The sequence below is a fragment of the Nannospalax galili genome, unplaced genomic scaffold (genome assembly GCF_000622305.1).
Source record: "Nannospalax galili isolate Female #2095 unplaced genomic scaffold, S.galili_v1.0 scaffold1077, whole genome shotgun sequence".
Taxonomy (NCBI): domain Eukaryota; kingdom Metazoa; phylum Chordata; class Mammalia; order Rodentia; family Spalacidae; genus Nannospalax; species Nannospalax galili.
Genome location: NW_008340429.1, coordinates 1,459,007 through 1,484,769, shown reverse-complemented (window position 1 = coordinate 1,484,769; position 25,763 = coordinate 1,459,007). Strand labels below are relative to the sequence as shown.

The 25,763-nt window shown below is 48.4% G+C and overlaps 1 protein-coding gene across 8 annotated transcripts in view; it reads left to right on the top strand.

The window, feature by feature from the left end:
* The first annotated feature begins 8,959 nt into the window (after window positions 1-8,959).
* Arap3 (ArfGAP with RhoGAP domain, ankyrin repeat and PH domain 3) overlaps window positions 8,960-25,763 on the top strand; it is a 28,134-nt gene continuing 11,330 nt past the window's right edge. For 3 of the 8 annotated variants that reach the window (XR_003849886.1, XM_029564705.1, XM_017798825.2), the window contains exons 1-19: window positions 9,142-9,229; window positions 10,772-11,315; window positions 11,419-11,480; window positions 11,592-11,703; window positions 15,623-15,826; window positions 15,952-16,021; window positions 16,316-16,436; window positions 16,522-16,706; window positions 16,790-16,896; window positions 17,371-17,570; window positions 17,674-17,759; window positions 17,890-18,072; window positions 18,221-18,356; window positions 19,001-19,117; window positions 19,576-19,723; window positions 19,812-19,914; window positions 22,716-22,935; window positions 23,563-23,626; window positions 23,875-24,038. Coding sequence is in view for 7 of the 8 variants with exons in the window: in XM_029564705.1 (XP_029420565.1) it covers window positions 10,789-11,315; window positions 11,419-11,480; window positions 11,592-11,703; window positions 15,623-15,826; window positions 15,952-16,021; window positions 16,316-16,436; window positions 16,522-16,706; window positions 16,790-16,896; window positions 17,371-17,570; window positions 17,674-17,759; window positions 17,890-18,072; window positions 18,221-18,356; window positions 19,001-19,117; window positions 19,576-19,723; window positions 19,812-19,914; window positions 22,716-22,935; window positions 23,563-23,626; window positions 23,875-24,038 (2,809 nt within the window). In the remaining variant the exon portion in view is untranslated. Of the gene's footprint in view, window positions 9,230-10,771; window positions 11,316-11,418; window positions 11,481-11,591; window positions 11,704-15,622; window positions 15,827-15,859; window positions 16,155-16,315; window positions 16,437-16,521; window positions 16,707-16,789; window positions 16,897-17,370; window positions 17,571-17,673; window positions 17,760-17,889; window positions 18,073-18,220; window positions 18,357-19,000; window positions 19,118-19,575; window positions 19,724-19,811; window positions 19,915-22,715; window positions 22,936-23,562; window positions 23,627-23,874; window positions 24,039-25,763 lie in introns of those variants that run through there. The other 5 variants (XM_029564706.1, XM_008835509.3, XM_029564703.1 and 2 more) reach the window with 5 other exon arrangements.

Genomic DNA, 25,763 nt, shown 5'->3' with positions numbered 1-25,763 from the left:
AACAGAACCTAGAAACATGAATGTTCACTCTATGGGGAGCTTTGACCCACACAAAGCAGATGGTGGGTGGGAGCTGTGGGCCACCCCAAGGTGCTCCTCCTCCTTGCCTTCTAAGGAGAAGTCGAAGGTCATGGTGAGGGAGCAGCCTCTGGCATTGCTCTAAGGCTCTTGGGAAGCCAGGCATGTCACTAACTATCCTGCCTTGCATCTTCCCTCGCCATATTTCCTTCTCCTTACCCTTAGCTTCCCTGACTTCCACCTGTGTTCTGCTCACAGGCTCTGCTTCTAGAAGACCTGTCTAAGAAAAGGGATTTCCTATGGCCTGTTTCCCTGTCTGTGCCCCATCCTGTAGTCACAGTGAGAACCCGAATCTGCCTTCTTTGGCATCTCTGCTGAAGCCAAAGTGGTCGAGATGCCAGAGAGCAGCAGCCAACCCAATGCTACCTTAGACATGGACACTGAGTTAATGAGGGACAGGCAAGGCGGTGAGGAGATCCAGGGTAAGAAGTGAAGTCTCAGGGAAGGTTGTCCCTGTAAGTAAGTGGACCTGTGCAAGGAGCTTCCTGAGAGGAAGTGGTTTCCTGGGGGTAAAAGGGAGGACAATATTCTCTCACTGCCTTGAGTGGACGCCATCATCCATTCAAGGTTGGTTGTAGGTCCTCTGAGCTTCTTCAGGCCTATGTATTCCTGGTTGGGGCCAGAGCCTGACTCTCAGATGTTCTAAGAGTGACATCATGAGTGGGTGGGTGGTGCTGGGACAGCAGACAGTTCCTAGGCAGGATAGCAGAGCTCTGATTGCCGTTTTCCACTGTTGAAGACCAGAGGGTCTGGGCTAAGGCTGAGGAAGGCCCCCTCTCAGCCTAGGTCTCTGCTATGATCTGAATGTGCTGTCTCCAAAATTCCAGTTGAAACCAATCCCCAGTACAATCATATTAGGAATTAGGGTCTTAAGGAGGTAGGTAGGAATGGATTTGTGTCTTAGAAAGGGGCTTATAAAGTTTGCCCCTCCCATCCCTTCATGTGAAGACAAAGCATCTGACACCCTCCCAAGAATGCAGGAACAGGACACTGTCTGGAACGCACAGAGAAGCCCTCACTAGACACCAGACCTGTCAGGCCTTGATCTTAGACTTCCAGCATCCACAGCTATGACAAAAAATGCATTTCTGTTGTTTATAAATTATTCGGTCTATGACATTTTGTTACAGCAGCAGAAACTGAAGGAAACAGTCTCTCATTCTCTAGGTACTCCCTGATTTATAAATAGTATAAACCCAGGGCACAATTCCATCTTTGGAGCCCAGCCTGTGGAGTTCTGTGCCCCAGTAGGGTCTGGTCCAGGGACAGTTCAGTGGTTTGTAGGGAGGTAGAGCAGGGGGTTGAGAAGATCCTAAGTGTCCCTACTATCACCCTGCACCCAGCCCAGCTTTTATTCTCCTTACCTTCCTTTAGATGTGTGGAGCACAAGTCCTGACTTCAAGCTAGTCTCTGTCATTTCTCTGCCCCAAGAAAAGTCCCACTTCTGCATTTTCACAGTAGAAAGAAGGAAAGAAGCCTGTCGTGGTGTCACACGCCTTTGATCCCAGCACTCAGGAAGCAGAGGCAGATGGACCTCTGTCAGTTTGAGGCCAGCCTGGTCTATAGGATCTCTGTGAGTTCGAGGCCAGCCTGGTCTACATAGTGAGTTCCAAGCCAGCTGGGGCTACAGGGTGACCCTGTCTCAAAAAAGACCAAAAAAGAAAAAAAAAAAAAAAAGGAAAGAGAAGATGAGGGGCTGGAGCCCGAGTCAGTTTGCAGTGTTCCCTACCTGCCTGGGATTGTGTGGCTGGAGTGGCTGCCTTTGACAGAATTGGGTGCAGGTATTTTTCTAGGCTGGGGAGTTGGAGCCTCAAAAGCTTTTATGATCTGCCTATGCTGTCCCAGATGGTAACCAGTAGCCACTAGAGGCTCATTAATTACAAACTCTTTAATTGCAAACTCAGCTCTTCTGGCTTACCAGCCACACTGCAACATCTTGGCCACATGTGGCTTCTGGCTCCCACATTGAACAGCAGAGATATAGAACATGCTCTTCACTGGACAGCACTGTTCATTAACTTTCTGTGTAGAGAAACTGGGTCTCAAAGAGGGGGTCACTTGCCCAAGGCCCCAGAAGGATTTAGTGGTAGCTATGGTATTATATGCCTTTCATAAAATGTCTTACAGTAAAACTGCATAAAAATATCTTCATATAATAGGGCTCAGCCTAGGGTGGCGGGGCAGGATCCAGCTGTGGGGGTGTAAATGGAGGAAGGGAGGTGTTCCAGGCCTGGTCTTCCCCTCCTCCCTACCTATCTCAGTTCTGCCAAGATAAAGGAGGCTTATAGCTCTGGAATTCTCTCTCCTCCCCCATGATGACCTCATCTTCACAAAAATGTGAGGAGGGCAGTGTGCAAGAGCTGGGTAGGGGTAACTCTGAAGACTGGAAGAAAATGGCCCAAGGCCTTAAGCCAGAAGGATTAGTAGTGAGGAGGCCAGTGCTGACCCTTGCTAGTTTCTGTGCCACCATTTCTTAAAATTCAAGCCCAAATCTATACTTAAACTCCTAACTGGCTCCTCATAGTACTTGAATTGAGATCAAACCCCAGCCAAGAACTAAATGGACCTGCATGGTTTGGCCCCTTAAGTCCCTTCATTCTCTGCTGGTCCCAAGCTCCTTGTCTCTTTGCTCTCTCTTACTGTCCAGGTTTGCTTCTGCCTCAGGGCCTTTGCACTTGTAGTTCTTCTGCCTAGCATACTCTCACCCAGACCCACTTAACCTATACCCATTTTTCTGACCTCAACCCAAGTTTCTCCAGACCGCTAGGCCAGGTTAGCTGCCTCTGGTGAGATACCCTAATAGTGACTCTTAGGAAGATGCACCATGGTTTGTAATGATACATTTCCCTTCCCTAGAAGATGGTGCTTTCTGTAGTCTGCTGTTCTGTCTCTTAACTCTGGAGCAGTGGCTAGCCCGGAGGCGAGGCTCAGTGAAAATATGAGAAAAAAAATAAAACAAAGTGTTGGGGAGATGGCTTAGTTGGTAAAGTGGCAAGCAGGAGATTTGAGTTCAGATCCCCAACAGCTACATAAAAACTGGGTGAGTGTGGTGGCACACAGAGACAGGAGAATCCACAAAGCTCATTGGTTAGCCAGCCTAGCCAATTGGTGAGCTCTGGGCTCAATGAGAGACTCTAACTCAAAAAATAAGGAGGAGCTTGACAGAGAAAGACATTTGATGTAGACCTCTGACATCCACATGTACCCACATGCAGAGGTGCATGCACACATACACACAAATGCACCTACACCTACACTACATGTGCATACACACAAAAAAAATTAAAACAAAGAGAAAGAATTGAATAGGAGTGCATGGTTCTGAGAGTCCTCTCCTCCACACTGACCCATTGCATCAGGACTATATGTGGGTGATGGCTCTGTCCTCTGCCACCCAAAGAGTGAGGGCAGGGGAAAGAGTGAGACCTAGAGGCCACTGGCGAGGATCCTTAGAGGTGATCAGGAGTTGCAGGAGGGACAGGAAATTGGACAAGAAGTAGCCAAAGTGCTATGTGGAACCAATGGGAGAACAACAGAATTAGGGAGACAGAATTACAAGGAATGTAATGTGGAGCGACTGGCTCATACTGTTAGCAGCAGTGGGGCTGGGGGTGGGGCTGGAGACTCTACACTGTCACAGCCTGAGGAGTTCTTCTGAGAGACCTCTCTACTCAGGTAAAGCCAGAAGTTTTGATAATGCCATCGAAAAAAATTTCAGGATGAGCCAATTTGAAGCACAGTGGGATTTAATAAGAGTTTGTAACACAGATTTGGGCATAAGGGTTATTAGAAAGAGAGGCGCTGGGAGGTGGAGAGATGGCTCAGCGGTTAAGAACACTGGTTGTTCTTACAGAAGACCCTGGTTCGAATTCCAGCACCCACATGGCAGCTAACAACTGCCCCTAACTCCAGTCCCAGGGGATTCGACAGCCTCTTCTGACCTCCACAGGCATTACACGACATGGGTGCACTTACCTACATGCAGGCAATACATGCATACACATAAAATAAAAATGAATAAATAAATTTTAAAAAAGATTTTAAAAAGAAAGAGAGGTGCTTAGGGAAAGTTTGGTGCAAGTATGGACAAAGGATTCTCAATGGAGACACACTTAAAGTGTCTTAGCAATAGCCATATATACAATTTTTAATTTTTAAAAATTTTATGTGTATGAGTATACTGCCTGCATGTATGTAAGTGCACCCGTGTTGTACAGTGCTTGTGGAGGTCAGAAGAGGTGTGTTGGATCCGTTGGAACTGGAGTTAGGATGGTTGTTAGTCACAGTGTGGGTGCTGGGAACGAAACCTGGGTCCTCTGCAAGAGCTCTTAAACCCTGAGCCATCTCTCCAAATCTCCCCCTCATATATACAATTTTGGTGGCCTCTCAAGTTATATCTCAAAGGGTTGTTAAGAAATTCCTCCTCTCACCATCACTCTTTTTTTTAAATTTTATGTCTATGAGTGTATTGCCTGCATGTATGTGAGTGCACCCGTGTCGGGCAATGCCATGGAGGTCAGAAGAGAGCTTCGGATTCCCCGGAACTGGAGTTAAGGATGGTTCATAGCCACCATGTTGGTGCTGGGACTTGAACCCGGGTCCTCTGCAAGAGCAGTTAGTGCTCTTAACCACTGAGCCATCTCTCCAGCCCCACCATCACTCTTTTTGATAAGTGAAATCATAGGGTGGTTCCTGAGGTGCCTTGGATAAGATTGCAATCTGATAAAGAACAGCCACCACCACAACAACAAAAAAAACCCACATGGGTCCCAAAGGTTGCACAAGGTTTAAGACATGCTTTGCTGTAAATTCCTTGAGAAAATTTCTTGAGAAATTCCTAGAAACCTTCAGGTTTACAGCTGGGGAAGGAAACAGGACATACTCGAAGGTCATATATAGTTAGGCCTTACACATAGTTTGTTGCTGTTTTAACAGTCGTATTTGAAACATCTCTATAGAAAAGGAGTGTTGTCTCTATGTAGACAGTCTTCACAGCAAATGTTAATTGTGCTGCAATTCTTGACTCTCAGCTGGTAAGAGACAAGAGATGTCAACCAGACTTTGAGGTAAGGGATTCCTTTCCCTTCTCACATCCCCTTAACTTACCCTGTTTTTCAATCCAGCCTCAATGAGAAGCCACAGGCTGACTGATTACAACAGGTACTAGGATGTGCCAGGATGATGGAGTAGTAGGCCAAATGAATATATTTCAGAGTTCCCATGCAAGTGACTGGTAAAAATACCAGCAAGGAATGGAAAAACTTAAGCATGTGTGAGTCAGGTCCTTTCCATATATTACTCATGCATTTCCATGGATTGATCTTCACAACAACCCTGCCAACATTTCTCTCTTTTTTTTTTTTTTTTTTTTCAGAAAAAGAACCTGAAGCTCAGAGAGTTAGGTCGCTCAGGTCTCACAGCTGGTCCAGGTAGAGTCAGGCTTTTATTGTAGGGACCTTGTTCTTAATCACTACATAGTGTTTTTTTGCCTGAATGAAGTAGATTCTGGGGTGATTATGGCTGCAGTTGTCTACGGTCTGGAGTGGGACATGGAAGAAGGTATTAGGAAATTCATTTCCACTGGCTCTGTCCCATCCTCTGTTCACTGGTGTCTTTTGTCCCTTGTGTTAGAATTAGGATCTAAGATACTATACTCCTTGCCTGTAAAATACCAGATATCAAATCAAAGCACGTTATAAAGAGAATGGGAAAGAGAAAGACTGGGCTGGTCATGGGAAGAGCCTTGGGGAGGGTAAAGTATTGGGGGAGTACCCAACGACTAAGGTTTGTGAGCAGCACAGAAGTACTATGGTGACTTCTAAGGCTTTTTGGAAGATGCAACTTTGAAGAATCTGTTCATCTTTTTGGATTTCTGCATTCTACTTCATTTTACCAATGTGACATTGGCTTCTGTTTGAGTTTCACAAAGCAGGAAGATCAGAGATGCTCAATAATGTAGCCTCTTCAGGAAGGGTAAACTGGGCCTGTGGCACTCCAGGGTTACAAGTTAGAGGGAGTTCCTTTTGTCTGCTTGATCCTGGGAGAGCCATAGATGGTATTCCAAAAGGAAAAAAAGCTCAATGTCAGTTCTTAGATACAGTTATCTCATCAGTAAGCCTGGTTCTGCTGATGGTGCTGGGAGGATGGTGGTGGTGATCTTGGCCAATGAAGGTGACAGGGTCTAAGCATTTAAAGAAGCTAGCCTCTCATGGAAGAGAATCTTCATAGAGACACTTATCCAGGCTCTCACCTTCCTGTGACTCATTTACCTCCCATACTATATATCTCCCTGCCTCTTCTCTGGGGGACCTTTAGCTCTTCCAAGATATTCTGTGACTCCTCTCCTATCCCAGTTTCTTAAATCAGCAGCCCTTCTCTACCCTCATCATCTTGGAGAACTCCACGCCTGCCAAGGAGTGGCTGCCCTGGTGCTCTCCCCATTCTTGAGCATTCAGAGACATGGTCAAGTTCTAGAGAGTCACACTCCTTTCGCTGATCCCAGTGGCTTGCCTTGGCCCATCTACAAGGGGCCGAGCTGACATTAGTTGCTGCCTGAGCCAGGCTGGTCCCTGTGCTCAGAGGGACAGAAGAGGGCAGGAGAAGTCTTGCCACCCAGAAGTCTTGCACTGTAGCTTCATGTAGAGGAGTGTGGAAAAGATCCACTGTACCCATGTCCACGTGCATAAGACCTTTAGTGTTACTCCAAAGTAAGCCTGTCTCTACTCACCCCTGCCTTCATTCTCATGTGTCTCTTTCTTGTCCCGTTTCTACCTTTACAAAGGCTAAGAATGAGAAAGGAGAAGAAAAGACCTATGGCTCCCAGGTCAGAGTCTGAAGGCTTAGGGTACTCTTCTTCCAGAGACTCTAGAACCAAAGGATTTCCCTTGCCTAGGTTACAGGGATCCCCTTGAATCTGCCCCATTCTCTCAGGGATAAATTATGAGAACACAGAAGCACAGAGAGACAGAAATAGAAGCCAGAGGGATATACATACAAAGAAAACCACAAAGAGATCCAGAGAGTAGATAGATAGATAGATAGATGATTGATAGATAGATAGACAGATGATAGATAGATAGATAATAGATGATAGGTAGATAGATAGATGGTAGATAGATAGATAGATAGATAGATAGATAGATAGATAGATGACAGGTAGATAAATAGATGATAGATGATAGGTAGATAGATGATAGATTAGATAGACAGACAGATAAATAGATGATAAATAAAGATAAGAGAGACAGAGAAATGGAGGTATAGAAATAAGAGAGGAGGGAAGGAGAAGGGAGAAGGAGTCAGGGGGAAAGAGAGGGAGACACAAGCCAAGGGCCAGAAGCTTTCTACCTACCCCATATCAAAACCAAAGAAAAACAGAGTCTGAGGGATGCCTCTCTGAGGCTCTGCCCTGACCTTGGTGTCCATAACTTAGAACTTAGATGGGAAAAATTGTATTATCCTCATTAATCTTTAGCTGAAATTTAGTATTTCCTTCAATTATGATAGAAGTAACAAGCCAGTCATATTAGAAGCTGTCAAGGAAAGATGGCATATACAAAGATTTGATCAGAAGAAATGCCTGTGAGAGGGGCTGGGGGACTGGGGCTGGGAGACCTATGAGGGAGAGTGAAAGAAAAGATTGGATAGATGCATTGTGGACCATCTATCATGTAGTTTAGGGGAAGATCCCAGATCTCTGCTGAGCCCTATCATTGACTGATCTTAGAGCCAGAGGCTCATGATTTTCAGAGGAAAGCAGCTGGGGCCTTGATTAACTTCACTCCTTAGAGCTGAAGGTTTGTGAGGAGCATTATTGCCATCACCACAGTTGCCCACCTAGAGGAAAGGATAGAGTACTCCTGTCTGGGCACCTGCTGTAGGGGTTCTGTCCAGGGTTGTAGGGGACTTGGGGAGTGCTGTTTTCTAGCTGCAAGGCCTTGAGCAACTTATTTAATGTTCCATATCTCCTTATCTGTAAAATGGAGGCTATAAAAGTTCCTGTTTTATAGGAATATTGTGATGCTTAATTGAAGTTTGCAAAACAATGTTTGCACAGGGCCTGGGACACAGGCAACTCTCAATAATTGGTAGCTGTCATTATGGTCATTTATTAATTATTATTATCATTCTCTTTCTCAAAGAGAAGGCCCTAGGGAAGTGGGGCTATAGGAGGCTGCTGATGACAATCCTTTCTTGGGTTGGGGTAGTGGGGAGAGCTGGGACCCACTTCCTCACACTCCCCTGCTCTTCCCCTGAGGCAGGGGTCTTCCTCTAGCTTCTGGCAGTTCCTGTGTCTGCTGACTCACAGCCAACTTCCTCTCATACAAACAGGAAAACACACTGGCCAGCACCCCCCGCCCCCCAACACTACACACAGCTAAACACTGGCCCTGCTCTGAGGGGGAAGTGTCTCAGGCTCTAGGGGACAGGCTCCAGCGCTGGAGTGCCTGCAAATGGGAGAAGGGACAGGAGCCTTTCCCTGCCCTCCTCACCCCCCCAGCAGTTTTCAGGTAGGGAAGATGGGAGAAGAGTCTTGTCCCAAGAATGCTGCTTGTTTGGTCACTGTGCTTGCCCCAGAAAGAAAGCCTCAAACCTCGGTTTGGAAGATCCTGAGAGGAAACCTAGGCTGGGCCCTTGGGGCAACAGAAGCTAATGGGCCTCCTCAGCAAAGAGGACCTTCTCAACTCTGAAGATTTTTGTCCCCCATTTAAGTGGGTGCCAGAGTTCAGCCCACCCTGCTGATTATGGGAGAGGAGTCCAGAGGGCTTCAGGCCCCGTGCGTTCTCCCCCCTTGCAGGGCTAGGATGCAAAGCCTTCTTCCGCAGCGTCCTTCCTTCCTCTGTTTCTACTTGCTACCCCTATCTCTAGTCTGGTCCTCTTTGTCCCTCTGCCTAAAGTTGTCTGAGCTTCAACCTTTTGTTCTGGGAGAGCGCAGGACCATACAGACCCCTGATAAGCGCTGCTGTTGGGTAAGGAGCCCAAACGACCTGAAGGCGGGTGCTTGCACAAGGGGCAGCCGGGGCCTCGCAGAGCCGTCGGGGCGGGGCCGGGCCGTCGGGGCTGGGCAGCAGGGAGGCGGGGCTGTCGCGAAGGGACGCCGAGCCTCGGACAGCGCGCCAGGCACCGGGGAGCGGACGGCTGCAGCAGCGAGGTGAGGCCCCCGCGCCCCCCGCCCCCTCCTCAGCCTCCACCCCATCACCTCCTCCCGGCCTCCATGGGTTCCCAGAGCCCCTCGGTGCAGGCTCCCTACTCCTCCTCTTCTTCCTCCCCTCCGCGACCCGCCCCTCCCTGCTGCCGGGCCTCTGCCCCCTCCCTTCTTGCCCAACCCCCAACCTGAGCTGCCCCGCGCAGACAGGCCCGCCCCCTACCACCCCTGTCCCGCAAGCACCTCCTGGCTTCCAGACTGTGCCCTAGTGCTTTCCGGGCACAGAGATTGAGTCACTGGGAGACTCAGGGCCCGAGGTGTGTAGCACTCCTGACCTGGCTTGGGGATGGGGACCCAACTAGAGATAGGCCAGAACTGACACTGGGATGGAGAGGGAGTCCTGGTCAGGGACGCAGTTAGGAGAGAGCAAGGGTGAGAGCACAGCCCGGCACGCAGAGGCCAGCCCAGGGTCAGAGGTGGCCAGAGCCACAGAAACAACTTAAGACCTGGTTAGAATAGAAGACTGAGGCAAGGACAAGCTTGATGATAGGGAACAAAACAAGGTGTGATGATGAGAGGGACAAAGGTGGGTTTAGAGAGGTACAGATGGAAGTAAAGTGAGGTGGAGAGGACAGGGCAGAGGTTAAAACTCAGAAATGTGTCCAGGGTATAGGGTCAGTCTGGTCCAATGGGACGCAGAACTGCAGGAGACCTGATCACAAGGGTAGGGAAAAGAAAGGCAGGCTCACAAAAGGCTTGGAGAAAGAGTGTTTTCAGTGGTTACAGGGCGGTGCATGAATATACAGGGGTGGAGAATGGCGAGCATCTTGGACTATCCCTCACCTCTGGTCCCTCATTTGTTTGGCCAGCTTCTCCGCCCATCCCTGTTTCCTAGGTGGCCTCTGCCCAGGCCAGGACCCCACACATTGGGACTGATTAGGGCCCTCTGGACAGCCTGACCAGGGCAGGCAGGATGTGGGGGTGGTCAGGCTAGAGGGACAGGAAGGAAGTCTGAGGAGAGACAATAGGTGGAAGGGGAGGAGGAACTGGGAATGACCAGGATTAGGATGTCCAGCCTGGACCTCAGCTCTGGAAACCGGTGTGAGTGGGCTCTACTTCTCCCTCTTCCTTCCTAGCCCGCCCCTCTCCTCACGTTATGCTGTAGCTGGATCTGGCTGCCTGAGTGGCCCCTGCTTCTCCACCTTCCTGCCCTGCCCTAATCAGCAGCACTCCAGCAGCCTGTTCTTTGCTCATGCAGCTGAGTGTGCATAGAGCAGAATTATAGCTTTGACCCAGACTCAGAGGCAGACACTTGGGGACCAACACTAGCACCGCTTGCAGTGAGCATGGGCTTCATTTCCTCTTCTCCTGTTAAGGACAGAGCCTTTTCTTATATTCTGGGATGGCTCTGTCTCCAGATCATAGTCTTTGGGCATTCTTCTTTGGAGGCAGACAGGAAGCTGATAACCCCATCCAGTGCTTGGACTTTGGGGCAGGGAGGGGGGAATCTCAGCCTGAGCCCTCCCTTCACCCTGCCCCTCCCCCCAGCAATGGCCTGAGCCCCCATGGCTGCCCCTCAGGACCTGGACATCGCCGTGTGGCTGGCTGTGGTACACCTGGAGCAGTATGCAGACACGTTCCGGCGGCATGGCCTAGCTACAGCTGGTGCAGCCCAACACCTGGGCCACGAAGAGCTGAAGCATTTGGGCATCAGTGCTACTGGACATCGGAAACGTATCCTGCGCCTGCTGAGGGCGGGTTCTGCAGAAGATTCCCTGGATCCCCCATTGGATAGTACCATGGAGCCATCCCCAAGCCCAGCCTCTCAAACCCAGCCCCCTAAGCCTGTGCCCAAGCCCAGGACTGTGTTTGGGCTCAGTGGCCCTGCCACTGCCCAGAGGACTGGACTGAGCCCAACCTGGGGACCAGAAGTATCCAGGAACTCAGAGTCTAGCCCAAGGTCCTCTTCTCTTCTTGCCTCCCCCTCTGAGCAGCCTTCAGCCCTGAATACCATGGAGATGATGCCCAGTGCCATCTACTTCGGCCTGAACTTAAGAGGCGAGGCTCAGGCAGCTCAGGACATGTCAGTGAGGTTGCTACCTACAGATCTGATTCTGAGGATGGGAAGAGGGCAACAGGGCATGAGGGCAGTCTTTCTTCCTCACTTCCTTAATAACCACAGAATTTCCCCTCAGGGCTCCAGACAGCTCCCAGACAGCTGCTCCAACCCCTGCCTTCAGGCCTACAACAGGCACAGGTAGGTGGGTTTGTCCTGGACTTGCTGGGGAGGAATTGTGCCCACCTAGACCTCAGACACTCCCAGTTAATCCCCACTTCCTCCTTGATACCCCTCTCCTCACCTTGCCAGTGCACATCATGGATCCTGGTTGTCTGTACTATGGTGTCCAGCCTGTGGGGGTTTCAGGAGTCCCTGATAGAAGAGAAGGCAGAGGTGTCTGTCAGGAAAGGGCTGAGCAAAGGTGAGTACTCAGTAGGCTCATGATGGGAGGACAGGGGGAAACTTGAGGGTCACTTAAGCTAGCCACAGTGGCCATGTGTCCAGTTTCTCGTCAAATGTGCGCTGAGCATTCCCTCAGTGCCAACTAGGTACTGCAGGTGCAGGATGACTGTAACAGACCCAGTGTTGTCCTTAGGCAGTTTGTGACTCGGTGGGGCTGACAGGACACAAGATATGTACACAAACAAATAGATAAATAATTAAGATTTAGAACTTCTTCCAGTCAATAAATACTAAGCACTGTGACATGCCAAATACAGACACTTGGGATAGCTTAGTATATGCAGAAACTCGTGTTCTTATGAGAAGATAATAAATGTTATATTTTATGCAATGTAGTAGATAGTACAAAGGCTATAGGAAACATAGAGCAGGGTTAGAGAGCTGGGGAACTGTAGGGTTTAAAGGCATTGCAGCTATTGGAATATTAAGAAGATAACAGGGCTTGGAAGATGGTTCTGCGAGGAAAGTACTTTCTGCACAAGCATGAGGATCTGAGTTCAGATCCCCAGCACCTACATAAAAGTCAGACAATATGCATCTGTAATATCATTGCCAAAAGAGCAACACAGGTAGGTCCTTGGAGCTCACTGGCCAGTCACTCTAGCAGAACTGGTGAACTCCTGTTCAGTGAGATACCTGTTTCAAAAAATAAGGTGGAGATTAATTGAGGATGATACTGGACATCAGTCTCTGGCCTATACACATACACATGGAGCGAGCAAGTGGGAGAGACAGAGAGACAGAGAAGAAAGAGAGAGAGGAGATAACATAAAAGTTGAGCAAAAAATTTAAGGAGTTGAAGAGCTGGCCACAAAGATTCTAGGGGCAGTATGTTCTAGGCAGAGGGATTAGTGAGAATACAGACCTTCTGGAGGGTGCATGCCCTGGGGATGCAAGCACAATGGGAAGGTAGATGTGTAGCTGGGGCAGATGGGCCTGGCTGAGCCGATGATGTCAGAAGTAAAGGGGCCCCATGGTAAAACCTATAGGGAAGGTGCTGTTACACTCCGTGAAATGGGGGGCCATCAGAGGGCTTTGACTTAGATTGTAAAATGGGGAGCCTTCCAAGGGTTTTGACGTAGACTATGAAAGGACCCCTCTCTTGCTCTGTTAAGAATGGTGTGTGGGGGGAAAGTAGCAGAGGACAGTTAGGAGGTTCTCAGAGTGCAGTGATGAGAAATGGCTGTATTTTGAGGGTAAACTGTCATATTAAGTTGGTGTGTGAGAGGAAAATAACAGTCAAACATTAAGTTTGAGGGCTTCAGCATGAGCCTCTGCTCTCCTGTATGGTAACCACTAACCACATAGGACTACTGAGCATGTGAAGCATGCTAATCTGCACTGAGAAGAGCTGAAAATGTAAAATGTCTGCCAGGACTTACTACAAACAAAATACTGGGTGAATATAAATAGATACAGAAATAAATGTCCTTAGTAATGCTTTCAGTGTGTGTATGTGTGATGTATGTATATGTGTGCATGGATGAGCTTGCCCACACACGTATGTGTCAAGGCCAGAGGATGATGTTAGGAGTCTGTGTTGCTCTTCATCTTATTTCTTGAAATGGGTTTCTCACAGAACCTGGAGTTTGCCATTTTGTCTAGGCTGGCTAGCCAGTAAGCCCTGGGAATCTGCCTGCCTTTGCCCTCCCTTCACCCAGTGCTGGATTACAGATGTCCACCACAGTGCCTCACTTTCGTGTGTGCTGGGGATCTGAACTCAGGTCCTAATAGTCATGCAGCAAGCGCTTTATCCACTGAGCCATCTCTTTAGCTCCAATGTTTTGGATATATTGTGTTACATAAATATAGACTATGAAAGTTAATTTGTCTATTTCTTTAATTTAAATGTTGCTACTGGAAAATTTTAAATTACATGTGTCGTCCTTGTTGACTTCTATTGGGCAGCACTGTTTTTCACACCTGAGAGTTCATGGAGTTACTATGGTCTGCGATGAGGAGCACTGTGCATCAAACAGGAGGGAGGTGGGGGGTGACCAGGAGTTCTGTTTTGGACATGTTGAATTTGGACACCTATACTAAATGTACACCCAGAGGAGATGACAAATAAGACTGCTGATCATACAGGCCTAGAGTTTGGGTGAGCTGTCTGACAAAAGGGGAACTATCAGCATTTAGAGAGAATGTGAAGAGAAGAGGACCCAGATCAGAGTCTTGGTGCCCTCCCACATCAAGAGGTTTGGGAAACAGGAAGAATCATCAAAACAGACTGAACAGGAATAGCTAGAGAAGGAGAAGGAAAGCCAGAAGGTGATATTATTGGAGTCAAGGGAAGGTAGTGTGCAAACAAGAGGGAGAGGCCAACTGTGTCATGCTGTGGAGGGGTCTGCTGCTGAGTAAACTAGGACTGAGAATTGACCACTGGGATCCACACGATGGAGGTCACTGGGGACTTGACAAGGGCAGTCTTGGAGTGGAGGGGATGAAAGCCTGATCATTGTTTAAGAGAGATTAGCAGCTGGGCCTGGTGGCACACATCTTTAATCTCAGTTTGCAAGATTGTAGCTAGCCTTGTCTATATAGTGCTCCAGGCCAGTCAGGGCTACATAGTTGAGACCCTGTTTCAGAAGCACAGAGAAAGAGAGAGAGAGACAGAGAGAGAGAGAAGACAGAGACAGAGAGACAGAGACAGAGAGAGACAAAGAGACAGAGACAGAGAGGTGTGGAGGGGAATGAATAGGAGAGGAATTAGAAACCATAGACAATGTTGAGTATTTCTGTACAGAACAAGGATTTGGAATGACTGTTAATGGTGGAGGTGGAGTCAAGCAAAGGGTTTTTTATAGGATGGAAGGTTGTATATGTTTGTAAATGATTAAGAACAGCTTGGTGGAGAAGTGTATGGAGGGGAAGGTGTGAAAATATGCAGTGATATCTCTGTGTAGGTGAGAGTTGAGGATCGAGTGCACAGAGGAGTCTGGTTTTAGACCGGTGTTTATTGCAGTCACAGGAGTTAGGCAGAGTATGGGCGTGAAATTGCGTAGATGTGGCACTGTGAGTCTGTGGGGTTCTTGTCTGATTGCTTCAGTTTCTCAAAACAGTAGGAAACAAATAGGGTAGAGTAGTGGTTCTCAACCTTACCTATCCCATAGCCTGGGAACTTTTAAAGCTACAGGTGTCTGGGCCTAACTCCCAGAGATTCAATTTTAAGTGTCTGTAAAATTTTTATTTTTATTTTTATTTTATGTATATGAATGTATTGCCTGCATGTAGGTAGGTGCACTCGTGTCATGCAATGCCCAAGGAGATCAGAAGAGGGCGTCGGAATCCCCTGAACTAGAATTACAGACAGTTGTTAGCCACCATGTGGGTAGTGGGAATCAAATCTGGGTCCTCTGCAAGAGCAGCCAGTGCTCTTAACTTCTGAGCCATCTCTCCAGTCCCTCATTTGCATGTTTAAAAGAGCACTAGTGGCTGTGGGAGAATGGATTGTGGGAGGGAGGACAAGAATGCAGGTGACCAGTTGGGCAGTTTTTTTTTATGCCAGTAAGAACTGATGAAACTGGTCCAGGGAGAGAAAGTCAAGAACATTTTGGAGGAAAACAAAACAAAACAAAACAAAACAAAACAATAAGATATATTGATGAGCCATGAGCGACCATGACAGGAAGATCCTACACATCTTTCCCTCTTTTCCAGAGTAGGAAAACTGAAATTTTCCCAGTAAAAATCCCAGGCATGCTCAGAAAGAAGCTACAAGACAACCTTTTGGGTTCTTAGCTTCCATACCCTATTTAAAAAACAAATCTTGTATCGGCCAGACATCTACAGGTGCTATGAATGGGGTTAGAGAAATTACCAAGAGATTGTTCGAAGTACTTGGTCTGACATGTGTTCTTTCCTTTTGTGCCCATGAGGCTCAGCAGGCAGGATCTGGAGGCACGGGAAGACGCTGGCTATGCCAGTCTCGAGTTACCTGGGGACTCCATCCTTTCACTGCCCACCCAGGACACAGAGGAAACCAATGATGACCTCATTTCACCCTATGCCAGCTTCTCCTCCACAGCAGACCGCCCCATACCCCTGCTTAGCGGCTGGCTGGACAAGCTCTCACCTCAAGGGTGGGGCTGCTGGGAGGGGAGGGAAGGGAAGGGAGGCTGAGAGGTGGGAGACAGGTTCTAGGCCCTGTGATCCCCCACATCGTGTATCCCCAAACACTTACTGACCTTGGCCCCTTCCTTCTCAGAAATTATGTCTTTCAGAGACGCTTTGTGCAGTTCAATGGAAGGAATCTGATGTACTTTGGCAGTGACAAGGTGGGGGACTGGAGATGCTACATGGATACCAGACAGAGAAGGATAGGGAGTGCTAAGAGATCCCAGTTCATGATTAAAATGAGTGAAGCCCATGGGGGAGGATGGCCACAACTGCCTGATGTCAGCATCTAAGGTAGTTGGTTCCACAGCTGTTACCATGGATTGAGTGGTGATCTCATGAAAGCTAATCCATGTTGTGGATTGAGTGCTGATGTCATGAAAGCTAGTCCTGGACCCAGGTCAGTACATGTAGCTCAGTTCCTATCCCCATGGATCACTGAGGTCTCTCTCCAGGACCCCTTCCCCAAGGGTGTGATCCCTCTGACTGCCATTGAGATGACCCGCAGCAGCAAGGACAACAAATTCCAGGTTATTACTGGCCAGAGGGTGTTCGTGTTCCGCACAGAGAGCGAAGGTGAGGGCCAGAGCCCACTGATTAGGGTAAGAAGAAGGCTGGGTGAGCACACAGCGCACTGACCAGCTTCTCTGTTCCCAACCAGCTCAGCGGGACATATGGTGCTCCACACTGCAATCCTGCCTGAAGGAGCAGCGCCTCCTGGGCCACCCCCGACCCCCACACCCACCACGACCTCTCCGCACTGGCATGCTGGAGCTGCGTGGACATAAAGCCAAGGTGTTTGCTGCCTTGAGCCCTGGAGAACTGGCTTTGTACAAGAGTGAGCAAGTAAGGAGGGCTGGGCAGGGGCTGATGAGCCTGGCTAGCCCATTCTGGCATCTCACAGTGTTATCCCCTCCACCCCCTGCTAGGCCTTCTCTTTGGGTATTGGGATCTGCTTCATTGAACTACAAGGCTGCAGCGTGCGGGAGACCAAGAGTCGAAGCTTTGACCTGCTCACACCCCATCGATGCTTCAGGTGGGCCTGGACTGGTGAAAGGCAAGGCTGGGGGGTCTTTTCAGGGGAGGCAGAAAGGTGAAGAGGACTGGAGACCTTCTCAAAAGGATATCAATAGATATAAATGATGAGAATCCAGTGAACAAGGCCAAGATGTCAGGAAGGGAAGCTTGGGATGTAGCTCAGTTGATAGAGTATATACCTAACATGCACAGAGTACTGAGTTTGATCCCTAGCCCTGCACAAGTCAGACATGGTGCATGCCTGTAATTCCAGTACTTGAGAGGTAGAAGCAGGAGGATTAGAAGTTCAAAGTCATCTTCAACCACAGAAGTTTGAGGCTAGTCTAGGATAGATGAGACCCTGACTTGAAAAAAGATGTCAAGAGGATCTGGGCTGGCCTACATGTGGCTTGTAGTAGCTCCTGTAGAAACGGGCACTGGGATGGGACATGAAGGGAGGCCCATTCCCATGGACTGGCTCTCCATCCCTCAGCTTCACAGCCGAGTCTGGGGGTGCTCGGCAGAGCTGGGCAGCTGCTCTGCAAGAAGCAGTAACTGAGACTCTGTCTGACTATGAAGTGGCTGAGAAGGTCTGGTCAAATCGGGCAAACCGGCGTTGTGCAGACTGCGGGGTCTCTCGCCCAGACTGGGCTGCTGTCAACCTTGGGGTGGTCATCTGCAAGCAATGTGCAGGTGAGAGCTGGAGCTTGAGCCCAAATGGGGAGAAGGAAAGGGACTAGGGTAGAGAGACTGGAGCAGAAGAACTCAGAATACACATGGTCTTCCCCTCTAACAGGTCAGCACCGGGCTCTGGGCTCTGGGATCTCCAAGGTGCAGAGTCTGAAGCTGGACACGAGTGTCTGGAGTAATGAGATTGTGCAGGTGAGGGGTCTTCGGAGGGAGGAGGGGAAGGGATGGAAAGGAAACATTCAAAAACAGCCCAGAGCTAGGACTGGACTGTCTAGGGATCCTTAAGTTTGGTCACTCTCCTTTGCCTCTTGTCAACCTGCAGTTGTTTATTGTCCTGGGAAATGATCGTGCCAACCGCTTCTGGGCAGGTGCACTACCCCCAGGTGAGGGGTTGCATCCAGATTCTGCCCCTGGCCCCCGGGGAGAGTTCATCTCCCGAAAGTATAAGCTGGGTCTCTTCCGGAAACCCCACCCTCAGCATCCAGATCATAGCCAGCTTCTACAGGTAGGAGGGACAGGTTGGAGTTCATGCGGGGCAGTCTGTCTTGAAATGCCTAGACTTGGGTGATAAAGGCTGCTTTTGGTGATAAAAGACTGTCTCTGGGGCTCTCAGGTTGGGTGTGGGGCTGACAGAGGCCTTTCTTCCCCTGCAGGCACTGTGTACAGCTATGGCGGGTCCCAACCTGCTGAAGAACATGACCCAGATCCTCTGTGTTGAAGCCTCTGAGGGAGAGGAGCCCTGGTCTCCCTCAGCCCTCAATGGCAGCTTGCTTAGCCTTCTACCACCAGGTCATCCTCCCAAGTACTGGCTCTCTCTCCCTAGGAGTTCTCAGTCCCAACCTGTGATTTGGTTCTTCCAGGGGGCTCCAATTACCCCATTGCCTGATCTATCACAGTGGCCTGGCATGGCAGTTTCCCAACCCCTTATCCCCCAGAACCTGTTTCTTGAGGTAGAGGGATGACTTATGAGGGCTTGAGATCACTGCCTGGAATAGGCAACTGTTAGTGCCAGACCTTCAGGAGAATATCAACCTACAAGTCAGGTCTCATCTTGTATGAGATGTTGTATGTCTAGGGACAGTCTGATTGCTCAAAGGAGTGGTTGGCTTAATGATGCTGGTCTCCATTTGTCAGGCCAGATGGGCCAAGACACTTACAATGTGGCCACACTCTGAAGTCCCCATCCAGAACTGCCTTCCTGGTTGTCTGGCTGGTGGGGAGAGGGGTAGGCAGGCATGGACTATGTATGTCCTCATCCCCCCACCACCATCTTCCAGTCTAGATGGTGAGGGCCTCAGCCCCATTGGGCTCCACTTGAGCATGCTGCCAGGGGAGATGGGTCCTATGGTCTTCCCCTATTGGATCCCTTTCCCAAAGGGAATCTGGCCATCTCATTGCTCTGGACTCACCTGAGCCCCCTTTTCCTCTTACAGACTCTTCCCCTGGTGTATACAATGAGGTGGTAGTGCCTGCCACTTATAGCAGCTTCCTATACTGTGGTCCCATCAGCACCAAGGCTGGAGCTGCACCCCTTCGAAAGGGCCGGGATGGTGAGGGGCAATGAGGGTATGGGAGGAAATGGGCAGAGAGTGGGATAGGTGTGAATGTGTGAATGTAGAGAGACAGGAAGAACAGGGGCTGGATGGGAAAGTGGGGCCGTGCCCTGGAGTGGACTGGAGTGCTTGGAGTGAATGAGTGACTGGGCCAGGTTGCAGGACTGGGTGGTGATAGCTAGCCTCTGCTCTGAAGTCAGACTGTCTGGGTCAAATCCTAGTTATACTACTTCCTACTTGTGTGACTTGGGCATGCTGCTCAAATGGTGATCCTCAGTTTCCCTGTCTGCAGAACAGTACTGAATATGAAATCCACTTCATAGGGTACTGTGAATATTATGTGGTATCATTCATAAGCAGAAGGTTTGACATGGAATATGTACATGGGAACTATAAGTAAATGGGAACTATGACAGTGGGGCAGATGTCTCCTCCACCATCTCTCTTCCACTTAGCTCCTCCCCGCCTGTGGTGTGTGCTGGGAGCTGCTCTGGAAATGTTTGCATCAGAGAGCAGCTCTGAACCTCTCAGCCTCATCCAGCCCCAGGATGTTGTATGTCTGGGTGTAAGCCCCCCACCTGCTGACCCAGGTGACCTCGACAGGTAACACCCCCTCCTGCTCTTTCCATTGCCCAGCCTGGCAGCACTCTCAGTGGTCACTGCTGTCCCCCTGACCTCATCTTCCCTACAGGTTCCCTTTTTCCTTCGAGCTCATCCTCACTGGGGGCAGGATCCAGCATTTTGGCGCAGATGGAGCAGACAGTCTGGAGGCCTGGATCAGTGCAGTGGGCAAGGTAAGGAGGCCAAGGCTCCTCTTTAACACCTCATGTGTCTCTGTCTTCACCTGCTTCCATCCTTTCACTTATGTTTGTATAATCACTCTTACCACTTGCAATAACAAATAGCCTAAGGTGACTGAGCATGTATTCCAACCCTGTGTTTTAAGAAGTGCCCACTCAATACCTCATTTAATTTTTACAACAACTCTTAGAGGTAAGAATTATTAATGTTCTATGAAAGGAAACTCAGTCTTAGAGGTTATGAAGTCACTTGGTCAAGGTCACAGAGCTAGGAGGCAGCAGAGTACAGGACTAAAACTTAAGCCTCTGTTTTAGAGCTCATGATCCAGCCTCACTGTGCCCTGGCCTCTTCCCACAGAGAAGCTGACCCTCACTCTTGCTACCCTACTCCTGCCCCCCAGGTTTTTGAAACAAGAAAAAGCTACTTTCAAAAACAAAAACGTGGGGGGGAGGCGGTGAAGAGATGGCTCAGCGGTTAAGAACACTGATTGTTCTTGCAGAAGACCCGGGTTTGAATCCCAGCGCCCACATGGCAGCTAACAACTGTCTGTAACTCCGGTCCCAGGGGATCTGACCTCCTCGGGCATTGCACAACACGGGTGCACTTACTTACATGCAGGCAATACACACATACACATAAAATAAAAATAGTAAATAAAAAATTTAAAAACAACAATAACAACAAAACAGGGAGCTGGTGAAATGGCTCAGTGGTTAAGAATACTGGCTGCTCTTACAGAGGACCGGGGTTCAATTCCCAGCACCTACATGGTGGCTAACAACCAACTGTAACTCCATTTCCAGGGGAATTCAATACCCTCTTCTGATCTTCGAGAGCATTGCAAGACATGGGTGCACTTAAACATATGCAGACAACACACTCATACACAGAATTAAAAAATAATTTTAAAAAAAGACAGGGTCTTATGTATTCTAGTCTGGCCTCTAACTTGCTATGTAGTCAAGGATGACTTTGAACTGCTGATCCTCCTGTCTCTGCTTCCCAATTGTTAGGATTATAAGCATGTGCCACTATATCCAGTTTGTGGTTGAAAGGATCAAATCAGGCCATTGTACATTCAAGGCAAGCACTTTACCAACTGAGCTACATCTCTAATCAGTGTTTTTTTTAATGGGGGGGAGGAGCATGCATGGTACACATGTTTAGGTCAGAGGGCAACTTTGTGGAGTTGGTTGTCTCCTACCTTTATGTGGGTTTCAGAGATCAAACTCAAATTGTCAGGCTTGTGTGGCAAGTGCCTTTACGTAATGAGCACCAGCCAAATTTGTCTCTCCAGCCAAATTTTTTTTCCTTTTCTTTAATGAAACATGGTCTTGTTATATAGCCCTGGTTAGCATGAAATTTGATATGTAGACCAGGCTGACCTCAGACTTTCAGCAATCCTCCTGTTTCTGCCTCCTGAGCTCTAGAGTTACAGGTATGTGCCACATGGCCAGCTAAAAGCTTTTCTTGTCTAACCCATCCTCTCCATTACTAAATAAGCCAATCTTTCCATCCTTGCCTCCATTCCTAGAAGTAAAAGTTCAGGCCCCAGAGTCAGACATCCTGAGATCTGAGTCCTACAACTCAGTCTCGGGACCTTTTCCATGTCTGCAGAGTGGGTGTAAGACTCACCCCTAGGGATGAGGATTAAGTGACATATGAAGCCCACACACAGTAAGCCCTGTCTGTGGGTGTTGAAATAATGGTGGTGGTGATGACAATGATGACGACAGTCTCTCCCACCCTAACACAGCTTTTCTCTAAGCTCTGCTCCACCTTCACCTTTTCACCCTGGTGCCCTCTTCCCTTCTGACAACTTCTCAGAAAGTTGTGTGCAGAGTGCTGTTCTTCCTTCACTCCTTATAACTGCCTTCCTCTGCCCAGACTCTCCTAAGTGGCTACTCTAAATGTCACCAGTGATTTCTTATGTCCAAAGGCTAAGGGCCACTTTCTGGCCTCCCCATGTCACTCTGCAGCAAATGAAAATCTGTAGGAAATCCTCCACTCTTCTGCTTGTGACCCCATACTCCCACCCTCCTATAACTGCTCACTCTAACAAATTATCATCTCCATATCCCTCAGGGCTTGCCCTCTCAGTCTCCCCTGTCCACCCCAATAACCCATGCACTATGAGGACTGTTTCACTGTGCCATGGTCCCCTGACTGTTCCAGTCCATGGCAGGATAAACACAGAACCCAAGAGGAAACATTTTGAATCTTTCATAGCAATTTGACAAAGCAACTTTATTTGTTGAATCTAATTATACAAGTTTAGGAACTGTGTGTCTTTGTTTCCTAATCTTCATTTTCTGGCAATTCATTTTTACTATTTTTAACAAAAGTGTTGGTGACAGATTGGAACCCTTAAAAAACCAACCAAACAAACAAACAACAGCAACAAACCCTGGTCCTTTACCCATATAGCTGGAACAGAACTGCTTTGAGGGGGACCTCGAAATACTCCACTTAGGAAGATTTCAATGAAATCTCCCCACAGTGTCCTGGGGAGTGTTGCCTGGATTATGGCTTCAGTAGAGCATGCTGCCTACTCCCTCTTTCTTACCCTCCCACCTCACTTAGGGAGCAAGGCATCCACACAGGGCCTTCTCCATGCTGGAGCAAATTGAACTGAGTTTCTTTCCTGTCTTCTGTTCATCTCCCCGGGTCTCTTCTTTGCTCTCTTCCCCTTTTCCTTTCTCCTTCATCCATCTCTCACTCTGATTTGCCTCCCTGCCCCTTGCCTCTTTCCCTACCTCCTCTCCCCATCCTTGTCCTCCCTCTGCCTCCACAGTGGTTCTCCCCGCTCAGCTGTCACCAGCTGCTGGGCCCTGGGCTGCTGCGGATGGGTCGCCTGTGGCTGCGGTCCCCCTCCCATGCAGCCCTGGATCCTGGCCTCTGGCTGTCAGGGTTTGGCCTCCTTCGTGGTGACCACCTCTTCCTGTGTCCAGCACCCAGCCCTGGCCCACCAGCCCCTGAGGACATGGTGCATTTACGGCGTCTACAGGAGATCAGTGAGCAGGGGTACAGGGCTGAAGGGTGGCCATGGGAGGGTGTGAGAGTAGCTTTTTTGAAGTTTCAGATTCTTATGGCAAAGAACAGAACGTAGTGGCTTCAGATATAAATTCTGATATAAAGTCGAACTACCTAGACTTAAACCCCATCTCCATCATTTTCTAGCTGTGTGCCTTTGGACAAGTTCTTCTACTTCTTTATGCCTTGGTTTCCTTGCTTTAAAACAGAACCCTTAGTTTCTCCAAGAGTTAGAGTGAGGGTCAAATAAGGAAGTACATATAAATGCTTATCATAGAACCTGGCAAGAGACAACTTGTGAGTACTCAGTAAGTATTATTTACAGCTTGGGGACTAGCAGAAGGGACTGGGCATCCTCACTACTTTTCTTCATAAAAGAGGAACACGGTAGGAGTTTGGCAACAAGAGACCTGGGTTTTTAGATCAGTTTTGCCATCATGTAGCAAGTAATGTGAGGTAAATTATTTAAACTCTGAGCAATTGAATGTAACGTGTGTAATAGTTTGTATCATATAGCTATATTAGTGGAGCATTGTTTGTAAAGCTTAACCACTTAGTAGTCTTCACTATGATGATGATGATGGTAATACCCAAGGATTCTCCTACAGGTGTGGTCTCTGCAGCTGACACCCCAGATAAAAAGGAGCATTTGGTCCTGGTAGAGACAGGAAGGTAAATGTTCTACATACCTTTGACTCTTTGAACCCAGCCTCTGACCCCCACCCCTCCATTCTACCCCCATTCTACCCCCTCCCCCAGTACTAAGCCTGCTTCCTCAAAGTTGCTTTCCCCAGCTTAAGGACCATCTGGGCTTGGTGTTGCTGCCCCCTGCTGGTAGCCCTGCGATGTCAGCTCGACGTTCTCAGCTTCAGTCAGAAGACCTCTGGAGCTTACTCTAACTCAGGTGTCTTGGGTCTTAGGACCCTGTATTTGCAGGGGGAAGGCCGGCTAGACTTTGCAGCATGGAATTCAGCCATTGGGGGTGCTGCTGGAGGGGGTGGCACAGGGCTGCAAGAGCAGCAGATGAGCCGGGGCAATATCCCTATCATTGTGGACGCCTGCATCAGTTTTGTCACGCAGCATGGTGAGTGGGCACTGGTTGACACTGAGCCAGTAGGAAGGGTTGGAGAAGGCAGACACAGCCAGTGTGTTTGTGTTGGGAAGGGGGTGGGGATTGTGAATTACCTGAAACATGACATTAGCTGGCCACAAGATTCTTGGCAAACTGTTTTACATCTCTGGGCCTTAGTTTCTTTACCTATAAAGAGCTAACAGTCCTCATTTTTCAGTCTTGTCTGACAAGGTGATGATGCATGTCAAGCTCTGAGAGCACAGCCTGGCAGGCTGTCTGTTTTCAGAGATTTCATTACCCGGGCACAGAGGGTGAGAGAAACACAAGAAATGTGACCTAGGATTCAAAGCCTGGATAGAGAGGAGGCAGCTATAAGGCAAGAACCAAGCTGTGAAGGCCACAAAATCCCTGAAGGTCTGAGCAGAATTATTCTGTGGGGAGAGATTGTCCAGGACTAATGGGTCAGCAATGCAAGTGGTTGCCAAGTAAGGAGCAAACAGAATCTACATCCTCTATGAACCATTTTTAGGAGGCTGGATATTTGAAAAGAAAAACTCATAGAAAACCAAAAGGCTACAGGGTCCTGGGTTCAATCCCCAGTACCAAAATAACAACAGCCAGACCTCCTGGCACAGGCTTATAATCATAGTTAGTCTGGAATTTGAGGCAGGAGGATTGTACGTTCAAGACATACCAAGATTGTGGAAAAAGCTCAAGGCTGTCATAGGCAACTTAATGAGAACTTGTCTCAAAATAAAAAATATAAAAAGGGGCTTGGAGAGATGGTTCAGTGGCTAAGAGCACTGGCTGCTCTTGTACAAGACCCAGGTTTGGTTCTCAGCACTCACATGGCGGCTAACAATTGTCAGCAACTCCAGTTCCAGGGGCTCCAATGCCCTCTTCTGGGTTTCACAGGCATTGCATGCATGTGGTGCACTAACATGCAGGAAAACCACTCATAAACATAAACTAAAAATAAACCCAAAAATTATGAGAAGAAAAAAACATATACATATATACATACATGAAAACATTCCTGTATGTACACATACATGTATATACAAAACATTTACACATATAAAGGGCTGGAGATATCACTTATTGGCAGGGTTCTTGCCTAGCACGTAAACAGCCCTGGGTTTAATCCTTAATATTGAAGAAGGAGGAGGAGGAGGAGGAAGAGGAAGAGGAAGAGGAGGAGGAGGAAAAAAGGAACCTCCATGACTCTACAAAGAGCTGTACTTTACTAGTCATGGATAATGAATAGTCAATGGCTAATGGCATTCTCCCCACCTTGGCAGTGACCTCCCACTCACTAGTGTCATATATATATATATATGACACATAAATATATATATTTATATTTACCTTCCCTTGTATTCACAGGAGAAATTCTGTCTGAGGCCCTGAGAGAAGGCATTGGGGTGGGCACGCCTTCCCTTCCAGGGTCCTTGCATTCCCATGTTCATTTGATAGATACTGGTTGAGCTGCTACCATGTGCCAGACAGTGGGGAGGTGTCAGAGAAGAGGGAAGGCCCCACAAGGCTCATAGACTACTGGGAGAGACAGGTATTAAGGAAACAAACATTATCAGTTCTCGTTATTTGCAGGAGTTATGTTCTATAAAGCCATTGCAAACACTTAATTAGTGAGTACTGAATCACTGCCCCAAGGGAAAAAAAGGATTAGGTCCTCCGAACTTCTGGTTACAATACTTTTATCAACCAATCCTTAAA